This window comes from Mangifera indica, chromosome 8, assembly GCF_011075055.1.
Source record: "Mangifera indica cultivar Alphonso chromosome 8, CATAS_Mindica_2.1, whole genome shotgun sequence".
Taxonomy (NCBI): domain Eukaryota; kingdom Viridiplantae; phylum Streptophyta; class Magnoliopsida; order Sapindales; family Anacardiaceae; genus Mangifera; species Mangifera indica.
In genome coordinates this window covers 1,525,294-1,548,589 of record NC_058144.1, presented here as the reverse complement: position 1 = coordinate 1,548,589, position 23,296 = coordinate 1,525,294, and the positions used below count along the sequence as shown (strand labels likewise).

Below are 23,296 nucleotides of genomic sequence, written 5' to 3'. Positions count from 1 at the left end.
CAATAGCAAATAGCCTCCCCCACATGGCCGCTGACCAATGTCTGCAGACCATTTATTAATATTTTTCAAATTTGCAAGTTTATGAATGAATATTGGATTTACATTAAACTGGAAATTTCTAGACCATCGACGGCGTTGTTCATATGACAACATGTTAACTTGAATTTTGATTTCACTGAAGCAAAGTCAAAGCTGTGTAGTGTTCCGGTAATATTCAACTAGGTTTACGACTGCCGTCAGATAATTTGCTTCATTGTGGAATCCGTGACCTGACATTATCAAGGCAAACTGTCTATTTCCACAAATAGCAATCTTCATGTTTTAAATTTTAAGAAGTTCAATTTTTAATCATCATTCATAATTTTGTTAAGTAGATTTTATTTGATTTTTTAAAAATTATTATTTTAATTCTTTATTAAAATTATTATTAATATTTAATATAATTTTCAGATTATTATACTTTTTTAAAAGTTATAATTCACTTCAAAATACATAATTTTGAATAAAAAAATATGTAAAGTAACTTTTATGCATTTTCATAGTGGAATTTAACCATGGAAAGAAATGATAAGTATCAACCTAACTTTTTGAAATTTAAAGATAAGTATTCACCCTTTCGATGAATCTGTGGATAAACAATAATCTTTTGACCTTAACTTTTTAAAATTTAAATATAAGTATTCATCATTTCGATAAATCTGTGGATGGACAATAGCCTTTTGACCGTAACTTTTTGAAACTTAAAGATAAGTATTCATCATTTCGATAAATCTGTGGATAGACAATAGTCTTTTGATCATAACTTTTTGAAACTTAAAGATAAGTATTCATTATTTCGGTAAATCTGTGGATAGATAATAGTCTTTTGACCCTAATTTTTTGAAACTTAAAGATAAGTATTCATCATTTCGGTAAATCTATGGATAAACAATATTCTTGTGATCCTAACTTTTTAAAACTTAAATATAAGTATTCATCCTTTCGGTAAATCCGTAGATAGACAATATTCTTTTAACCTTAACTTTTTAAAACTTAAATATAAGTATTAATTATTTCGGTAAATCTGTGGATAGACAATAGTCTTTTAACTCATATTATTTTATAATCAATATCATATATATTTATTTCAAATATATAAATATATATAATTATATAATATATCATTATATAATTAAGTATTATATATTTTTAATTTAAAATAGTTTAATTAACTGATAATATATATAAATTTATACTTATTTATATATTCAAAATAAATATACATAATTTTATTATTACTCAATCAATTATTTCTCTCACTATATCTGAGGTGTAAAGCAAGATCTTGATTGCTCCTGTCTTGAATAACTATGATCACGAAAAAGGAAATCTCGAAGTCAATTTAGTGGAGCAGTTGTTGTATACAATACGATGTTGTTCGTATTAACCGTATAATTATACAGTAGACAACACTGCTGAACTGATCGCCTGGAGACTTGGGGCCTGCCTTTTATAAGACAAACCATAATGAGGTCCGACTGACGACAGGCATGAAAAATGATGACGACAAACTGGAGTCACGCCTTTCGCCTAAATCTTATTTATTTATTATTTGTTTTTTTCCTTTTAAATACAGTCAAATGATGGGACTCCGATTTTTAGTATTTAATTAAATATTTTATTATTATATAATTAAATAATTTAAATTAAAAATAAAATAATATTATATATTTAATTTAAATATATAAATAGATATATATTTATAAATATTATTATATTATTTACAGTTAGATTTAAATCAAATCGAGTTTAAATTCATTTGAATTCAAATTTGGTTCGATTTGTATATAATAGAATTCGAGTTTAAGCTCATTACAGCTAAGCCTGAACTCGATTCGAGTTCGACTCAACTCGTTTTGAGCTCAAATTTTTGATTAGTTCGTTATTAAAATAACGTTATTTTAATACATATTGATCAAAACGATATCGTTTTGTATCAAAATTTTTAACTCGCAAGTTTGATGAGTAAACTTGAGCTAAACTTGAGCTCAAGCTCAAAAATGTTGACTCGAACTTGTTTAAGGCTAGCTCGTTCGAACTGAGTTTAGTTCTAATCTAACCATAATATTATTAAATATAATTTTATTTTTAATTTAAAATTATTAAATTATATGATGATATATATTAAATATATACTAATTTATGTATTTAAAATGGGTGTAGATAGTTTTATTAATAAAGTAATATTCAATCACATAATAATGTATTATTTAGAAATTCAAATAATCAAAACTAAGTATATTAATAAAACCATATGTACCTATTTTTAATACATAAATAAATATATATTTGATATATATCATATGATCAGATAATTTTAAATTAATGATAGATTCATACTTAATCATATAAGAATATATAAAATATATACATATTTATTTATTTAAAATAGATATGTATCGTATATAAAATATTCTTTTTATATTTGTTATATTACTTAATTTATTTCGAAAGAGATAAATAGAAGATTGGGAATTCGGTACGCCAATATTTTCTTAAACTGTGTTCTATCTAGCCCATTGATATAGAATATTTACCTTTAATGAGTCTAGTCATTTGACTGCCTACCTAATTCTGTATCTGTCCTGTATCTGGCAAGTTAAAAATTATTTTATTATTTACTAATGCATGCGTTTAGGGTTTGGTTTTACATCATATCCACTATTAATTAACTTCATAATTTCGCACTTCAATCCTTTAAATCTCCATAAATAAAGTCTTTTAAAATGAATATAAATTTATTTCTTTTTGATAACCGCCCGTAACCATAAGATCAGAGAGATTCAAATCCAAACTTTTATTTTAAAAGTTATAATATTTTATTAATTTTTAGAGTGGAATTAATATAAATATTATTTTTTTGGATGAAATAATCAATTAATGTCTGCAATTTTCTTTTCTTTTTTTTCTTTATTTGCAAACCAGTTTAATTGATGGAGAGCACTCTTAAAACAACGCAAGTTCCATGCGAAATGAAGAAGCATTTGAAGAAAGAGCTTGTAAAGGCAAGTGTGCCAACTGACCCTTCCTTCACATGACAGAAAGGGGAAGAGCCTTTTCTGCTTTGGATAATGAAGTCAAACGTCTTACTTTTAAATCGATTTTTCTTTCGGTGCTCTAAGGTAGGCAAATCTGAACTATGCATAGTGTAAGATAGAAAAAATTGTGAAGATATTGAATAGAATTTTTTGAGATTTTGAAAATGCATTCTACCAACCACAAGCGTGGGAGCCAAGTAATTGTGGGCAGTCAAATATGTTGACTACTTAGATATATATGACACATAATCATTTATACTTTATAAGGTATACGGGTTTAGGGTTTAGTGTCATTGTCAATGGGAATGAAAACCTTTTATTTTTTATTTTTAATGTGTGTTTATTAATTAGACTGAAATATACTCTCAAGGGTTTAGTCCTTTGGGAAGTAATCCTCAATTTAGTAAGCTAGATTTAGGGTTCGGTGGCTATTTCGAATATATCTTTAATATTTATAGTTCTTGACATAATATTTGTATAAAGGAAAGTCCAAGCTTCATGGATTTTTTTTTTTTCAATTAACAAACATCTTTATCTATAAATTTCTGTTATTTTATATTTTATTCACATATTTTTTTATTAATATTTAGAAAGAATGAGTATTTCTTGTTTGAACTATGACAAAATGTTGAGGTGTTATCTTTAATTAAAGTCAAAAAAAGATAAATACTTACATTTCGTTTAAACTTTTTGATTTATTTAACTGCAGTTGACTTATGAGTAGGGTTTTGAATTTTTCAAACCTCGTAAGCATGACTTGAGATCGCATCAAAACTTGGGTGGGAATTAGTCCTTTGGCCCCTATTATAATAATATTATTATATGTATAATTTTGTGTACAAACAATTATATATCATTATGTGAATGAGTGTTGTTTTATCTTTAATTTTTAATTGTCCAATCACATCATTATACATAAAGTTATGCACATAACACTACTATTATAATAAGACAACTATACTATCATAATATACACAACACAACGTTAGTTGTGTGAGAACCTAATTTCGGGATATAAACTACATTTTATTCTTCATTTATTAACATGAATATTCATCCCTTGTTTCTAAAATTTTTGGTTTTAACTCAAGTTCTTTTGTTTTATATTGGAACTCTATACTTCTTCACTTTACTTTGATTCTTCTTTAAGATTCTTTCAGTACATGTGTCTTTTTACCCATATTGTGAGACAAGCTTTTTTATCTAAGGTTGAAGAGATTTTAACCTCACAACTTAACTCTTCAAAGAGAGATTGGACATTTTTCTTAAGTGGAGAAATGTTTATAGGTGTAGTAGACCTATATGTACTATCAAGAGATTTTAAGAATTAGTTGAGTAAGCTTGTGAGTTTATTATTTGAGCTAATAAATTACTTATAACTGACATTTTATTGAGCTTAATAGATTTGAAAATTATTAGATTAGGTCTATAGATATAAGGCCAAAAGACTTATTCCCACCCAAGGTATAGTGAATTCCCAAATTCCCACCCACCACCTTTCAAAAACCCAAACACCCATCCATGGTTTAAAAAACTAACACTTACCCTCCAAAATTAAGATAAGATTAAAGGTAAAATCATCATTTAACAATAATATTTAACATTTATATTATTTACCCCCTTAATTTGAAAAACTAACAATTTTGTCAAAAATTAAATTTTGAAAAGTGACATTTTCCCCCTACCTAGGGTTTCAAATTTCACCGGTGAATTTCCAACCAACGATGGCCGATCTCTCTCCCTCACAGTGTCATCACTCCCTCTGATGTTCAATATTGGACCGATAATATTTAGATTTGATGAAATCCAGATAAAGAGTTTCGACTTTTCATTTGGATCTTCGTCGTCCAAACGAAAATGCTTCGTTTGGACGACGACCACTATCCAAATGAGGAGATCGGTCTCTTCTGGACCATTTCATCGTCATCCAGATGAAGTCAATTTCTTTTGGATGACGAAGACCTAGACGAAGAGTTTTGACTCTTTATCTGGATTCTGTCAAATTTATACCTCGTCGGTTCAATATTGAACACCAGAGAGAGAGACAACATTGGGAGGGAGAGAGATCGACTATCGTTGGTCGAAAATTTGCCGGCAAAATTGAAAACCCTAGGTAAGGGGTAAAATGTCACTTTTCAAAACTTAATTTTGGGCAAAATTGTTAGTTTTTCAAATTAAAGGGTAAAATGATATAAATGTTAAATATTATTGTTAAATAATGATTTTGCCCTTAATCTTATCTTAATTTTGGAGGATAGGTATTAGTTTTTTAAAAGTTGGTAGATGAGAATTTGAGAATTCACTATACCTTGGGTGGGAATAAGTCTTTTGGCCTAGATATAACTGTATATGTAATTGAAACTTTTTAGTTGAATGATCGTTTCCGCATTTGACATAACGTGTGAAAAAAGTCCATTAAATCAAGCTCTATTTACTTATACGTAAATTGTGCTTGGACATTGTGTAAACAACGACCCTGTATCCAATTTTAACTTTCATTTTCTACTCTTCATTCCTTTTTCTCTTGTTCTTTTTGTTGAAACTCTATCTCTCTCTGGCTTTCTGATGAAGAGGAGGATGAGAATTGATGCAAACCAAGATGTGTTTTTCTTTTTTCCTATTATTTGTTTTTTCTCCTCTTCAATGATTTTGTTTTTGCAAATCTTAAATTCTTGATTGTATGTTTAATTTGATCTTGGATATTTTCGTTTCCAAGAATCCTCATAAAAAATAATTGAAACATTGATACGGTGTAGTCTAGATTTTTAATTTGTTGAGTCAATAAAACTCTTTTTTTTTGGGACTTTTCATATGAATTGAACTTCAATCTTCTCTTTGCAACCGAATTTTCTATCTGTTAAGATTAACCCATCTGTACTCTGAAACCAAACATATTCGGCATCATTAAATTCGATCTGTCTCCAGCAAATTAAATCTGATCACTGTGTTTGTACTTGTAAAATGAGAACTGCATGGACAGCGTAGTTGTGAATTTAATCATGGGTTAGATTTAAGAAGAAACAAGAAATGTAATACTAAAAAACCTAGAATGCAGGAACCCTAAGCAACCTTTCACAGTCTCTTACTCAGATCAGATGTTTAACCAAGTAAAATATATAAGCCCCAGAAATTTTTCTCCTCAGCAAAACCTGTTGCAATTTTGTGACTCTCATTTAATTTCTATTGCTTCATAAAGTCCACAATATCGCCCAGAAAGCAATATTTTTAAGTCAGCACCACCCTTCCACACTTCCTATATCTTTTGCTGCTTCAAGGAAACTTCATGCAGTAACAAGCACGACTGATTTATTTATTTATTACCCAGAAAATTTAACAATAAATACAATATATGAGACAATTGAAATTCTACTAACAAGTGCACTTGTTTCTTCAACACGCGTGTATACGTATGAATGATTTTGTGGATGACACGCAAGCAATTACGATAAAAACTTGACCTATTGAGAATTAAGAAGTTTTTCAGTTATTTCCAAATTTTAGAGTCGGTTTTTAATTTTCAAATTTTTGAACTGACTTTTCTTTCACTATTAATCAACCTTCATTTGCCACCTTCATTGCCTATAAATACTTATAACTTCTTTCTGTTTGCCACACTCAAACTGCATCAAATATTTTGATATCCATACACAAAAGAAAGTTAGTGCTTTTTTTGAACACTGAAAATGGGAGTTTTGTCCAAGATGGCTACTAATGACCGCCATGGGGAAAATTCTCCTTACTTCGATGGGTGGAAGGCATTTGAAAGGAATCCTTTTCACCTTATTCAGAATCCTGAAGGAGTTATCCAAATGGGTCTTGCAGAGAATCAGGTTTGCTTAATATATATTTTCAACCTCCATTTTTCTCTTATCTCTACTATGAGAGCAACAAAGGAAACTGAACGTTTTAGCCTTTTTTTTCTCCAGCTTTGCTTTGATTTGATCGAAGACTGGATTCGCAAAAATCCCTATGTCTCCATTTGTACTGCTGAAGGAGTTGATGAGTTCAAGGAGATTGCAAACTTTCAAGATTATCATGGCTTGCCAGAGTTTAGAAAGGTACAGCATATATTATTCAACTCTTTATATATACGATTAATATTCTGATAAACAAAGCTGCAACATGAAGAACATTGATAATCTTATATAAATTCAGGCTGTGGCAAAGTTTATGGGAAAAGTGAGAGGTGGAAGAGTAACATTTGATCCAGACCGTATAGTCATGGGCGGTGGAGCTACAGGCGCAAACGAGCAAATCATCTTCTGTTTAGCCGACCCTGGCGATGCTTTTCTTGTACCCTCACCTTATTATCCAGCGTAAGCATCTCTTCTCTATCTTTTACACTAATGTCGCTGTGCTTCTAAGATGGCTCAGGTCAAATTTGTGTTTTCTGTGGTTATCTTTTGAGATATTTTGAGCTAGTTACTAAAAAAATGCACGACGGCTACTGTGTTCATGATAGCACTACATTAAGAACTAGTTTGAAGAATTTAGCAGTAGGAAAAAAAAAATTATTGCGGAGGCTTGAAGTCATAACCAGACCCACGTGGCTTGAAAGATTATACAATTATATAATTAAGAGGTCAATTTTCAAATTTTTTGACAGAAACTTATAGGTCAGTAATTAACGTGTTCTCATTACAAAATGGTCAACTGTGTTTTCCCCAACCAATTATGTAATTAAGAGGTCAATTTTCTATATGAAAATTTTAGGTCAGTAAGATCAATAAATCAAACCTTTGGTTTGATTCCATATATTAAGGTCAACTTTACAAATACTTTGATTAGATTGACTATACGCTACCATTGACACATAACTCTAGCCCAATTAAAACGTATAGAACTTTTCTCTGAGGGTACGTAATGTCAAGTTTTCAAACAGTATACAGCTGGTATCTTAGAAAATTTCTACAGTCATAAACTTAGATTTTCCACAGTAGTTTACAGGTTTCTTCCATAGCAGGATGTCAAAATTCAACTTTTGCCTTCAAGTAATTGGTCTCTTCAGTTGTTTGGACCAAGTAATGTGAATAGGTCTATCAAGTATAATAAAAAAAGTAGAACTTTATACTTTCCTGGAAAGGTCAAATATGTGCTCTTTCTTCATTTTATTTTGCCCAAACTTGGACTAGAAAAAATAGTTCAAAATTTTATCGGTTTTACTGAATAAATCGAATATGGGATTGCAGATTTGACCGGGACCTGGGATGGCGCACTGGAGTTGAAATAGTTCCTGTTCACTGTGACAGCTCAACCAATTTCCAGATAACCAGAGATGCATTGGAAGAAGCATATGAAAAAGCTCGAGAAGCCAACATTAATATTAAAGGCTTGATCATAACAAACCCTTCAAACCCACTTGGCATCACCCTAGACAGAGATACTCTTAAAAGCCTAGTGAGCTTCATCGATGAAAAGAACATTCACTTTGTCTGCGATGAAATCTATGCTGCCACTCTCTTCTGTCCACCCAAGTTCGTAAGCGTCGCTGAAGTGATCCAAGAAATGGACTGTAATCTTGATCTCATCCACATTGTTTACAGTTTGTCTAAGGACATGGGCCTCCCTGGCTTTAGGGTTGGCATTGTTTATTCTTATAATGATGCAGTTGTGAGTTGTATCCGCAAGATGTCAAGCTTCGGTTTGGTATCCTCACAAACTCAATATTTACTCGCTTCAATGCTTTCTGATGATGAATTTGTGGAAAAGTTTCTAGCGGAAAGCTCAAAGAGGCTGGCAAAAAGGTACCATATTTTCACAAAGAGACTTGAGAAAGTGGGGATTAACTGCTTGAAGGGAAATGCAGGTCTTTTCTTCTGGATGGATTTGCGACACCTCCTTCAACAAGAAACAGTTGATGCCGAAATGAAGCTATGGGGCACGATTTTGAACGATGTGAAACTTAACGTTTCACCAGGCTCTTCCTTTCATTGCCAGGAGCCTGGTTGGTTCAGGGTGTGCTTTGCAAATATGGATGATGAGACAATGGATATTGCACTAAAAAGAATTGAAGCATTCGCCCGTCAAGGCAAAGAAGGTGAGAGTACAGCAACAAAGAAACGTTGGCAGCAGAATCTTCGCCTCAGCTTCAAGTCTAGGGTTTATGAACAGGGTGTTTTGTCACCCCATATCGTATCTCCTCACTCCCCAATTCCTCATTCACCATTGCTTCGAGCAAGGACTTAAGAAGATATATATAGAGCACGCAAATACATATAATTTATAGAAAGGAATCATTCAGCTCCTTAAAGAAACAAACATAATTTTTCCATTGCAGTGGTGCCTTTTTGTGGGAAAATTAATTATCATTTACAGTGTGAAAATGGTATTATTGTTTTTATAGGGTTAATTCCACAAGCCAACTAACCCAGTAAAGATTAAATTGTGTAATTTGAAGTCATAGACATCTATGTTTCGTTGAGAAAAACTATTTCTCAATTATATTGTTTGTTTCAGAAGCAATTTGATTATTATAAGTTAGCTAAACTAAATGATATGCGTACAAGTGCCAATTAGCGAGCAGCCATGCACCATGCCTCATTAATGCCGGCATGCATTTTTTTATACATCTTTTAGTTTATATACAATATAGAATAATGGGTCAGCCATGCACTGCACTGCACTGACATACATACATATATATTTTCTTATTATGTGGCGAACTGTTTGTTTTCAAATATTGTATATGTGTTTCATTGCCACACAGGCGGGCAGCTTCTTCAACTAATGAATTGATTTGTTTTGGCAGATGTGGCTCTATATCTGTGTAAAAGTAATGCCCTTTTATCATTTCTGAAGTAACACAGCCGCCCAGCATCAATTAACTCGACTGCCATTATCATCCATTGGCTTGTGAACTGTGATCGTGTGAAGAGGAAAATTTTAAGAAGAAAGAAATGAGTGGGTAGTCTGGAATGTTTAGTTTCATTTGGCCTCATTTTAAGAATAAAGAAAGTTAATATTAATTTAATTGAAGATTATAGTTAATCATGAGTGAGACAGCCAAGATCGATGCTAACTAAGTTATTTATAGCTACACGCCTCTTCTCCAAAACACGATGCCACGTGATCCATTCAGGCACCATACGTACCGTTTCGATCTTTAATTCATCACAAATCAATTTCTAATGAAATTTAATTTCAATGTTTATCCTCTGATATTATCTATCCAGCTACCCAGCTTCAACTGTCTTTTTTTCTTCTGACACGTCCTTTATCTCTAAAAACCATTTTTTCCAAATAAGAACAACTTCTGGTTTTACTTGAAAGCTAGTAGGAATAAACATCCTTCACATTTTTATTCCTTGTACGTATATTTGACACTGATGGTCGAGGATTTTTATTTTTATAATTTCTCAAATTAATGATTTCCTGCATGAAGATTGCTTTCCTTTAATGTCCTATGAAGTTTGGTGACTTGGCACTAGTGGAGAGATTATCCTGTAAAACCAATTATAGGATCGGTTTACAGTCATATTAAGATTAAACTTCACCATTGCAGTGGTTATAAAACCAGTTATGAGCCCGGTTAATGAACTTAAAGTTTTTACCAACTTATTGTGGTATGTTTAGGCTATGTTGGAGATTAAAGAGTTTCACATCAAATAAAAATAATATAAGTAAATAATATATATGTGTGATAGATTGAATTTTAACACAAACTAATTAATTTTATGTAATATGAGTTTCAATCTTCACATTTAATAATCGTAGATACCAAGTAGCAACACACTCAGTGAAATGACAAATCTAACAATCTATGGTGATTACACTTGAAGGAGGGTGTTGAAGACTAACAAATCTTATATCAAATAAAAACAATATAACTGGATACCAAATGACAATACAACCAATCAAATGACAGATCTAACAGTATATTAGAAACTAAAGAGTCTCACATCAAATAAAAACAATATAACTGAATAACAATTTATGACACTTGAGAGAGGGTATTAGATTTGTTCATGTAAGTAAGTGTTTTTACTTTAAAAAAAAAAAAAACCTAATTTATTAATTAGTATATGTTTTAGTATGATTTTTTAAAATAATATAAAATTTCAATTCACACAACATCATATTAAAAAATATAAATAATATAGATTGATTACGTATCGTATGATATTTTTACTATATTATATTCATTTCTGATTCACTCTAAGGTATGAATTATTTTTCATCGATATTATTATTATGTGTCTAACAATACTAATAACCGTATTTAGAGAAGTCATTCCAATGTGAACTCAACTCATTGACGGGCAAGCACTGGAGAGGCTGTAAAGTTCTGTGGGCTTAGAATTAAGGAAAACACACACACACATGCGCACTTGACAATGCCACTAAAAGGTGAAAATACTGGTGGGAGGACTATTAATATGCCTTTCTTGAATCATGATTAATGAGCGTAAAATGTTGGGAGGCCTAACTAATTCTTCTGTGAGTAGAATCTTAATTATTGGTGCTTGTCTTTTTTGGTTCAATTGAAGTCTTCAGTTCAGTCTTCCTTTCTAACTCCAAGGCCAGATCCAGATACAATGTAGCTCCGCTGTTTTAGTGTGCTTCACACATGTTCCCTTGGAATTGCTTATTTTAAGTATGATAAATAAACCAGATGAATGAGTTGGATCTTACGTGGAACACATTGTCAAGCAACAGGGATGTTCCTGGTGTTGTTGGTAAGTCATTTGGTTAATAATTAAGGGAGAGATTTTTGGATTAATTTTGCATAATCAATTATGAGATGCTAACCAATTCAGGAAGGAAAGAATAACCACAACAAAATTAATGAGAATCCCAAATAACTATTACCTACCCATACTTTGATGAAATTGTGATTTTCACCATTTAAATTTAAGGTGAAATTTTATTATAAATTTAGTGGGAAAAACAAGAGTTCACTTTAATAATGGACTTCAAAGTTTTAAATTTTACATAATTACTTATATACCTTTTAAAAAAAATACAATAAAATTATATATATATCTACTTTGAATACATAAAGTATATACATTTATATGTATCATTATATAATTATATAATTTTAAATTAACAATAAATTAAAATTTTAATCATATATGATTCATAAAAAATATATATATTTATATATCTAAAATAGATGTTTATAATATTACTATAAAATATATATTAAAAACTCTCTTTCTAAGAAAGCCCTAATGTTTAATTTGCTTTTCTCCTATTGTATCCTCGGGGCCGAAAACCCATTGGCACAACCCACAAGATTGATTTCTTTTGTTGCAGCTGAATTCAATCTTCGTAGATTTTTTGAGATATTTTCTTACAAAGTTTTATTATAAAATCTATAACTGTCTCTGATTTAAACGGACATCCTAACAAATAAACGTCCATTGAAATTAACTTATCAACTCCTTGAACAGTACTAGCAATGAGAATTGATATTGAGCATCTCCCTTATCATATTGTACATGCCCTCGTGCTCATAGTCATAGCAATAACGTAATTTGGTCAACCAATTTTAACTCTTGCATTCGGTTTCTGGTTTTGGGCTCATCCAAAATACATGTTTTCGACTCTTAAAGCAATGCGGTATGTTGCTTCTACGTTGCAATTCATGCTAAAAGAAGTTTCCCTCCACAAATTCTCGGCCATTTGAATCTCTTTGCTCAACACAAGGTGATTTTTGGTGAGGATGCAATAAGGTAGGGTGATGTGAAGGTAGGGGTCTCGAAATAGGACTGGGTATTGATGGCTGGTGGCTGCTATTTGTGGGTATTTGAGTGCATCAAAATTAATATTAATTATACTCATAACTCAGCTTGTTAGTCTATTTATTATGTTGCAACTGTAATTCAAAATTGGATGTAGTTGTTGTCGAGACTTTGATAATCGATTCTTTAGATTTTGTAGAGGATGATTAATGCTAATGATTGATTATATGGGTTAAAATCTTCTTGTTGTCTCAAATGTTTTTATAGAAGAAAAAAGAAATTACATAATAATTAAAACGAAATGTTATTTGTTTAAACTCTCGACAACACATCCAGCTTCCTTGGTCAGCTTATGTTGCATACTGCTCTAGGAGGTGGCATAAGGATTCCTTGAGAAATTACATCAGCAAGCTATGTTTTAATGTCACTGTCTACTTTATCTGGAAGGAGAGAAACAATGTCTACCACGGCAGAGGCAGGACTAGCAAAGAGAGAATTATTCAATGCATCAAAGAGGTAGTCCGTGAAAAAGCCTCCCAACTTACCAACATTGAAAGATCGGATGAAAACCTGGGATTGAGGAGAACCTGGAGCCTCCAGGATGCATCCTCAAGAGCTCTTCTTGACTTGCTTTAGTTTTGGCCCAGTTCTTGCTGCTTTGCTTTGGTTTTGCTGTTCTTTTAGGCTCTCTTGACCTCTATCTTTCCTTGTGATGTAGATAGTATTTCATGAATTGTCTTGCTTTTGTTGTTTCGAATTGTTTTCTTTCTTTGTTTTGTTTCCCTTACCCGGGATTCTTTGTCCCAAGGTAAGGTTCCTTTTTAGTTAATGAATTTTATTTATCAAATAAACTGTTATTTGTTTATCCTATCAGGTTTTTAAATAATATTAATTTATTATATTAAACAAAATAATAAAAATACTTTATAGTTAACAAATGATTTTAATAAATAACCCGAAAAATAAAATTTTCTAATTTAAAGGTAAAAATTTATATCATCAAAATTTGGGTGGGGAATATTCATTTAGCGTAAAGAGATCACATGATCAACCGACCGTGGGCCATCCAAATACTCTGTCAGTTCGTACTATAGCTGGACATTAAGATTTGAGACCCACAAATCTATAGGAAGCATGAACCTGCTGCAATTCCTGTAAAATACAAGTGGCTTAAAATTCTGAAAAGGAAAAAGCTTCAATGTGACCCACCACGAGTTGTTTCAGCCATTGTGACTTTCACCGCCCTTTTCGGCGCCCGATGATAACTAAAGCAAATCAAAGACAATTTGAGAAAGACTACTTCGATTGACACGACTACTATCATTTTCGGACTTTGAAATTTAAAACCACAGATTCCTCCGATTAACTATATGAAGAAGAATAAGATATATATTGAAGAACAAAATACAGAAAATTTTATTTATTCTCTCTACATCTCATGCATGAACAAAACAACGAGGCATCTGACTACTGTAGTATACACACAAGTTTGTTCTTGGATGTTGCCCTTCCTCCTTTATGCATAAATTGATGGCATTCGAATCCATCACCAGTTCAGGAAGTTGGTCTTTCAAAAGCCTAGCAGCAGTTTTAACATATAACGCAAGCATTTGGATTTTCTTCAATGCTGTGAACTTGATAATATGTGGTCATGTGGGGATTATATGCTCTGTAAAGCTTGGCTAGCTCCAAAGCTGGGTCTGGTGGTGGCAGAGCTAGAAGTGGAGCTGCAGCTGGAGCCGGAGCCGGAGCCGGAGCCGGTGCTGGTGCAGCCTCTTTCTTTGGCTCTTCCTTCTTCTCTTCCTCTTTCTTTGGTTCTTCTTTCTTGGCTTCCTCTTTTGGTGCGTCCTCTTTCTTTGGTTCTTCTTTCTTTGCTTCCTCTTTCTTAGGTTCTTCCTTCTTAGGCTCCTCTTTCTTCTCTGGTACTTTTACGGGCCCAACTAGGATCATATCTGTTGGCCAATACTTTCGCAGTTTGCTCACTACGTTTACAGGATCAACGGTTCCTATCACCGTTAATTTCTTTTCCTTCATGTTCATCGAGATAGCATCAATTCCTAAAATAGCACAAACATCGGCTCATAAAACTTTTTATTTTCTAGCAAAATTATTTCTTAGAACTTAATTTACAAGGTACCCACTTTTATGATAATATATATAATTTTAAAGTAACACTTAATATATATATATATATTAATAAACATAAATAAATATACATTTATATCCATCATTATATAATTGAATATTATTTTATCTTTAATTTAAAATTATTTAATTACATAATAATATATATTAAATTTATATATATTTAAAATAAATATATATAATTTTATTAATAATTTTAATTATGGAGTTTACGCCATGCTGATATTACCATTCAAACCAATTTTTTAACCGGGTAATGCCTGATCTGGATCAGAATAAATTTTGTGTTGAGAAGTTTTATATATTTAATATGTGGAATTATTCAATTATTGAAGGAAGTGGACATAGGCATAAAAAAGCTCCACGTGTAACAAAATGTCAAATAGCATATGCATTGGCCTAAAATTTACGAAAGTCTCAGCTTTCTGCTCTATAATGTATAAATTTTTGTAACTTATGCATAATATTGACGTGAGCAAAAAGGACCTTTAAAATAATACAAAAAAAAAAAAAGGGGTAAATCAAGTTTCTCTCTTTCTTTTTTCTTTTTCTTCCTCTGAAAGGGTGTAAATTTTGCCATATACCAAAGTAATTGACTCTAGAAAGATAGGTGGTACAGTAAAAATTAGGTTCTTTACCGATTTCAGGCGAGGAATATTCATTTTGCAAAATAATTAATAGATAAATTGCTTAGAATTGAAGTTTTTAAATGACTCGATTTGATATACCTGAAAGAGTAGCGACTGTCTTCAAGGCCTTCTGCTTGGCTTTATCATCATGCAAATCCAACTTCAACACAACCTTCTGCAAACACAAACCCCGAAGATCTATTTTCAGAAACTGCCAATTAAGCTTACCTTCTGGTTTTAATTTCCAATGAGAATCACGTTATATGATCCCAAAATCCTACGTTGATTTGTTTCTTCTTCTAAGTAACTTGTAAACGTAAACATGTTTCCGAAAAAAATTACAAATCTTAAACAAAGCTAGATTGAAGAAAAATCTGGACAGAGAAGAACTGTAAAAGTTCAAGAATCACAAGACGTCCTTTTTTAATCCATCTATTCACTATATATATAAGAACTTCACGCAAAACCTTTTGCGAAAGAGACACAGAAATAAGAATCCATTAAAGGACATGATAAATAGATAAATATATTTAACAGATCGGAATTAGAAATCAAACCTTCATTCCTGGTTGCTGTTAGAGGGAATTAGTTGCAGATCAGTGGTACAAGTAAAGAGAGAATGTTGAGAGAATAAAAGTAATAGAGAAGAGAAGACGTAATGGAATGATGCTTTGTTTGAAAAAGGTAAGAGAGAGAGTTTGAAATGGAGGGATTGCGACCAAAAATCCGAATCAAAACAAGAAATGCAGAATAGGAAAGAGAAAAGTGAAGAAGAGGAAGATAGAGACTCAGCCTCAACCTCAACCACAACCTCAAACTTTCTCACAGAACCAATGTTGAAAATTTGTAAAACTAGTAGTAGAGCTATAAAAGCCCCATCTACCTCAAGAGTCGAGAGCATCATCAATGACGGCACCAGCTTAAACACCCACATCTTTCGATATCATGTCCACGCGACTGATAGGGGCGTTACAACCACAACCACCAACATGCTTAATTATGTGCCATTTTTTTTCTTTTATTTTTTATATCAAATATATATAAAAAAAATCTGAAAATCGGCTGTCCTCTACAAAAATGCTTCTACACTGCCAATCATCCTAAATAATTAAATTTCATACAGTAGGGAACCATATTGTTGACAGGGAAAAGTTTGCTAACTGGGAGAATTCCAAATTTTAAAAGTATAAATAATTATAAATATGATATTTTTAAAATAGTTTGATTTGTTATTCAGATTTTAATTACACATCACACAAATAAAATTACTTAATTATTAATGACAATTTTTAGGAATTTATAAAATACTATTTATTTATATTTATTTTTATACTTAAAAAAAGATTTTAATTTGCCATTCCTTTGATTTATAAACTTGTGCAATTTGGCTCAAACTTTTGTTTGTCGCGCGTGAAATTACTGTCAGTCGTCCATCTGGGCCATCAGAGGTACATGGACCCCGGCAGTCAAAGTTTCAACACACAACTGTAATATTTTACAATCGCCGGGGCTGCTAAACGATGCATGGCAGCCCTAAATTTAGAAATAGGATATTTTAGCGTTAACTTTAACTGCAACAGACTTTGACAAGTGTCATAATCTTTCATAACAGGTGGTCCTAAATTTGCCAATCCTGGCAGCCGGAATGGACCCCATAAGTAGATATTTGTGAATCACAATTACTTGATTAGATGGCTACTTGACCCTGGATCATTTTCAAGGTTTTTTTTCCTCTTTCCTACTTATACGAATGTATGGCTTTAGAAATAAAGTTTCAACCACCGTCATGCGAATTATAGTTTGATTGATTCATCAATTAATTAATACAATATGTTGTCAATAAAACAATAGTAATTAGAATTAATTATGTAATTTTATATTCATTATGCAGGGTGATAGGTGGAAGTGATTGATTAACAATAGTGGGCCATGATTATATTATTGATTGATCTGAATAAACTTTTTTAGAGTCACAATATAAATATTAAAAATAATATCCTTAAGTTTGTATGTAATACTAAATTTTATAATAGAAACGGTTAGGATTATATGGGTAATTGAATAAAATTTAATTATAATTGAGAATTGTGTCCAATTGTAATTGATGGTATCATAAAAAATTGTCTCATGATAATAGGAACCGATGATTATATGTTAAAAGCTTTTGAACATATTAATAAATGTCAAATCTTACTCTTCTAGCTATTTGTGAATGTCATGTTTATACACCGACTTGCATATAGAGCACACACTAATGCCTTTGGAAAATATTTATATTAAAGTTGGTAGTCTTAGTAGTGGGTTGTTAAGCTAGTATTTTCAAGATTTACCAATTTGAAGGTTGGCCTTTGCCCAAAAATGTGGTTTTCTTAAGACTTTAAAATTAAAATGATCATACTCTCAACCAATGTTTTCCAAAATTTTTATATAGATTCATGATACAAGTTAACCCGTTATAGATTTTTTTTAATATGAGTAAACAAATTATTCAAATTCTAACTTTTCACAAAGGGTTTCTGTCCTTTACCAGTTCGAGCTAATAATTGGGTCAAAAATTGTAATTTTTTAATAATAAATAATCATAAATTTTTGCAGCAAATCTGAGTTAGCATTTTGTGTAACAATAATTCAGTTTGTAAGGGAATCATTTTGTAACCGATCCGGATAAACCAAGTTTTGCAATGCATTTGTAATTGTGATTATAGCCGGTAATGAATTTTGTGGAAGCACGAATCTACCTGAGAGACGTGAAAATTTTTCACATGTCAACTCTTGTCCTTTCTTAAATTTTTTTCTTGGTATTCTTCATGCATGCGGACAATTAATAATATGACGTAGAAATCTTTCTTGTCCAACTACCAGATTAAACCAATGCCTGCCGCCTACAAAATAATATGACAGTACGTGAGGTCCACCTAGGGCTTGCATGGTCCATAAATTGCGTGATTCTTCAAACAAAAATAGAAAGCCCAAAATTCATTGCGACACCAAATTAGTATCTCCCCCACTATAACCAAATTTAAATAGGCCAAAGGACTATTTCCCACCCAAATTATGCTGAACTCTCAAAATTTTCTCTATTAACTATAAAAATATTATTTATCTACCCATAATCGGTTAAATTTAACAGAACCCTAACCCCTAAAAATTTAATCTCATTTCCCCCCTAAAAGTTTAAAAACTAACTTTTCTACCCTAAGTCAAGTTTAAAAAGATCATATTTTTCCCCCTAGAGTTTAGTTTTCAAACTCCTTCACTTTCTCTGGTGTCATCGTCGGTCGTCTCTTCCTCCCGACGGTTTCTCTTCCATCGACGACCCTCCTCAACTCCACCCCCAATCTATCTAGTGTCAAGAGTCTTCCCAGACGAAGACGAGATGACTCGTCGTCCTCTGGGAAGATGAGTCGTCTTCATCTGGGAAGACGATTGTCTTTCCAGACGACGAAGATAAGATCGATCGATCTCGTTTGGAAAGACGATTTTTTTTCCCATATGACGTCTCTCAGCGTCGGATGGGTTGGGGTGGAGTTGAGGTGAGCCATCGGTAGAAGAGAAACCGTCGGGAGGGAGAGATGACCGGCGATGACGTCGGAGAAAGTGAAGGGGTTTGGAAACTAAACCCTACGGGGGATGTGATTTTTTCAAACTTGATTTAGAGGAGAAAAGTTAGTTTTTAAAATTTAGGGGGGGAAATGAAATCATATTTAAATTTTTTTTTAATATTAAATATAAAATGACGATTTTATATTTACTACCATTAATTTTAACTGTTCATGGGTGGGTAAACGGTATTTCCATAGTTAATGGGGAGAACTTTGAGAATTCAGCATAGTTTAGGTGGAAAATAATCATTTAGCCATTTAAATACTCATTTATAAATAATTAAAATTAATAAAATAAATTAGTATTATCTTTTTTTTTTTGTAGATTTTTAAAAAATTAATAATTTTTTTCAAATTAAATTTTAAAATATTATGTTTTTTTGGTAAGATTTCTTTTGTTTCTTTATTCTTTTTCCAGTGTTGGACTCTCTCTCCCATTTTGTTGCCATTTTTGGTGTCTCCTTCTCGTCTTTGTTTAGGAACAAAAAGGGAGAGAGAAATGTCGATCGATGATTGCACTGGAAAAGAAAGAGAAAAAAAACTCTAAAAAAAATATAACATTTCAAAATTTAATTAAAAAAAAAATTGTTCGTTTTATAAAACTAAAGAGAAATTATTAATGTTTTATTATTTTTAATAAATTACTAATTAAATTTATGATTTTACCTTTAAAACTTAATAAATTTAATTAATTTTAATAATTTATAAATAAATATTTAAATTTTTAATAATTAACAAATATTAATTTAAAAATGTAATAAAATAAAAATGTTCAGAACCATTATTGGCTATCCAGTCAGTCCATAAAAAGAGGGCCGAACTTTACTTTACTTTACTTTTCTCTCATTATTTGTTTCTACTTCCTTGTAACTAGAATCTTCTTTTATATCCACATTTCATCAGTTGAGGGCACTGATGTTCTGAAGTTTGAGATTTTGCTTTATCAGTTGTAGATACCTTCAGGTCACGTACGCGATTGCTGAGAGGCCAAACGATTTGCTCCCACTCAATTTTTGATACTTTCTCAAAATTTTATTTATGGGATTTAAAAATTTAAAAATTTAAAAATTTTATTTATTAATTAACTAATGTTAAAATTTTTTTATTAGAATTAAAAATAAAATCATTATTTTATTAATAATATTAAAATATATATAATTTTTATCTTATTTTCTCTTTCAGGTTTATAAAATTCATAATTCACCTTTAATCATAAATTTTGAAAAGTAAATTTTTTCTTCGAATCTTTAGGATTTGTTGCGAACTTCTGACAATGACAACGGTGAAAGCCGTTTGGTTCCTTCATCAACCGGTCTTCTGTGTGTTTCCCTCTGCTATCGTAGTCGCCCACGCTAGATGAAGGCCAACAAAACTTTAACAGCTATGAAGCCCCAATCTACACAAACTTTATCGAATCAGCTTTGGATGGCGAGAATCCATCGCGTTCATGGTTGAAAAATAGGTCTTCATCAACGATAGTCCAAATTTGAAGTTGAATCGATGGATTCTGGTACTCTGAAGTAGATTCGATAAAGAGTCTTTGTCTTTATGCTTCATCATCATCAAAGCTTTATCAACCTTCATCTGACGTTGTCGATGGCAGCAGAGAAAGGTACACAAAAGGGTGATCGACATCAAAATCGATTGAGTGCTATCGTTGTTGTTATCGAAAGTTTATAACAAACCTTAGAGATTTGAGAAAGAAAAGTTAATTTTTAAAATTTGAGGTTATTAGATAAAATATAAGTTTTTAAAACTTAAAAAAAAAAGATAAAATTATATATTGATAAAATAATAATTTTATACGGATATTTGATGTATAAATAAAATTTTAAATTATTTAAATTTTAAAAATGCATCAAAATTTGGGTGGGAAGAAGACCTTTGGCCTTGTTTAGAATAAGTCACATCATTTGTACTCTCTCACTCTTGTTTTTATTTTCAAATTCCAGGCGGGCATGGACGTGAACACTGTCATATCTGGGTCCTAGTAATATGTGAGATAACATTACGAAATGATTGAGGGCTGCTCTTGATTTAACGGCTATCAGAAGGAGATAAAGTTAGCTAGGGGTAGGACCTCAATTGGTTTTGACATTTTTTAGTTTAGGCCTATGCTCAGGCTTCGGATCTAATTTTTTTAAGCTCTGGCTTCGGGTCTGAACAATCTATATCCAAGCCTGAGTCCGAAACCCTTAAACAAAAATTATGTTTAGATTCTTCTAAGACCTGAATTTGGTCCAGTCCAAAGTACTTTGTTTGAGGTTGAAAATCCAAATATCAGGTCTGCTCAATTCAACTTGACAAACCTAAGCAAAGGCTGGATGATAATGCGAGCTTGGCCCAAACCCTTTTGTTTTGCTAGTGTCACTTTAATAGAACTCAGCTTTCTGATGGTGCTTTTTTTTTTCTTCAATTTTTTTTTTGATAAATCTTATAGAATAAAATGATTCTTATTCTTCTGTTTAACAATTCGAATGAACCGAACTCAATATTAGCTTGATCCTTAAGGATTCAAATCATAATCACTTAACCCAAAAAAAAAAAAGAAAAACAAATTCTCATAATTTCGTCAAAGCCGCCCACCACAGACTGTCAGCCTTTCATATGCGGTTGACTATCGGCCTAAGCCCCCCATGAGCCCTTGGTTATTTTGAAAGAAGGATGCCCAGCCAATTTTGACTGGGCTGAGAGCATTAATCATTAACCGTACATCAAATCTCAATATAAAATTATGGGCTTAACAAAAAGTCGATCTCGATATAGCAGCTTGCTGAACGCACGGCCTCTATTTCAAATATTTTATATTTGAATTGAGTTTCAGATGCCCATTATTTGAATTAAGTTTAATTTAAAATTAATTCAAAATTATCTCTATAAGCAATTAGTAATAAAATATATTAATAAAATTATATATACATATTTTAATTATATAAATAGATATATATATATAATTAAATAATTTTAAATTAAAAATAAAATAATACTGAATTAAATGATAACATATATAAATATATACTCATTTATATATTTAGTAATATGTATCCATTTAGACACATATAATATTGCTCAAAATGTGTATCCATTCATAAATCCATGATTTTGTTTAAAAATTGTTTCTTGAAGTTAGAAAGGTCTTTTTTCTATTTTCTAACTTTAGCTAAAAGACTTATTTTCACCGAGATATAATGTAATCCCAAACTCATATTCACCCATTTTCAAAAACCTAAACTCATATCCAGTAGTAAATTTTTATTAAATTTTTTAATTAATATTAAGGGTAAAATTGTTATTTTAATTATAATATTTAAAATATATATAATTTATTAAAAATTTCCTCTAAACTTAAAAAACTAGAAAACTTCACTTCACCCGTATTTAAAGTTTTCTAATTTTGAAAAGTTATGTTTTCTCCCTAAACTTAAGGTTTTTATTTTCATCTTTTTTACCATCGGTGACCTCCCCTTTCAACCTTACATGCAGTAAATAAAACTTTGACCACTATATCTTCATCTAAAGTGGATAAATCCAAACAATTCATTTATCTAAATGAAGAGATGGTTTAGGAAAAGACAAAACTTTGAGCATTATATCTTTGTCTAGATTGGACAAATCTAGATAATTTGTTTTAATGATGTGTTTATCATCCAAACAAATAGATGGTTTAGGAAAAGAAGGTGATTGGTTTAAGGTTAAAAGAAAAGGTGACTCATGGGTGGGTGAAGAGGTAAAAAAAAAAAACCTTAAATTTGAAGAAAAATATGACTTTTTAAAATTAAAAAATTTTAGACAAAAATAAAATTATTAATTTTTAAAATTTATACGAAAAATATAATAAATTATATATAAAAAAATATTATCATTAAAATAATAATTAATTAAAAAAATTTTACAAAAATTAATTTATATGCAAAACCTTGAGTTATTAAAAATTGACATATGTGAGTTTGAAAGTACCGTACACCTTGGGTGGGAGTAAGTCTTTTGGCATTCAACTTTTTGGTGAGATTAGAATTTTCCAGATTTCAGGGAGCTCTCAGTTCTATGGAATTTACCTTAAAATGAAGTTGTGTATGTGCTGAAATCTTACCGCCGTAAACGCAATATTATGGAGACACGTGTAATATTCATTTCTAGTTGAAAGAATCTGTGAGTCA

At 31.1% G+C, this 23,296-nt stretch overlaps 2 protein-coding genes across 2 annotated transcripts; one reads left to right on the top strand and one right to left on the bottom strand.

Annotated features, from left to right (window-relative positions):
- Positions 1-6,669: 6,669 nt before the first annotated feature.
- LOC123222742 (1-aminocyclopropane-1-carboxylate synthase-like) lies at positions 6,670-10,052 on the top strand. Its single transcript, XM_044645674.1, has 4 exons — positions 6,670-6,907; positions 7,004-7,135; positions 7,233-7,393; positions 8,267-10,052. The coding sequence occupies exons 1-4, from the start codon at positions 6,761-6,763 to the stop codon at positions 9,261-9,263; spliced, it is 1,437 nt and encodes a 478-aa protein (XP_044501609.1). The 5' UTR covers positions 6,670-6,760; the 3' UTR covers positions 9,264-10,052.
- A 4,103-nt stretch (positions 10,053-14,155) lies between these two features.
- Positions 14,156-16,459, bottom strand: LOC123224079 (heavy metal-associated isoprenylated plant protein 39-like). Its single transcript, XM_044647602.1, has 3 exons — positions 16,095-16,459; positions 15,637-15,712; positions 14,156-14,820 (listed from the first exon to the last, which is right to left on the bottom strand). Exons 1-3 carry the CDS (start codon positions 16,098-16,100, stop codon positions 14,354-14,356), a joined length of 549 nt encoding a protein of 182 aa, XP_044503537.1. The 5' UTR covers positions 16,101-16,459; the 3' UTR covers positions 14,156-14,353.
- Positions 16,460-23,296: the final 6,837 nt, after the last annotated feature.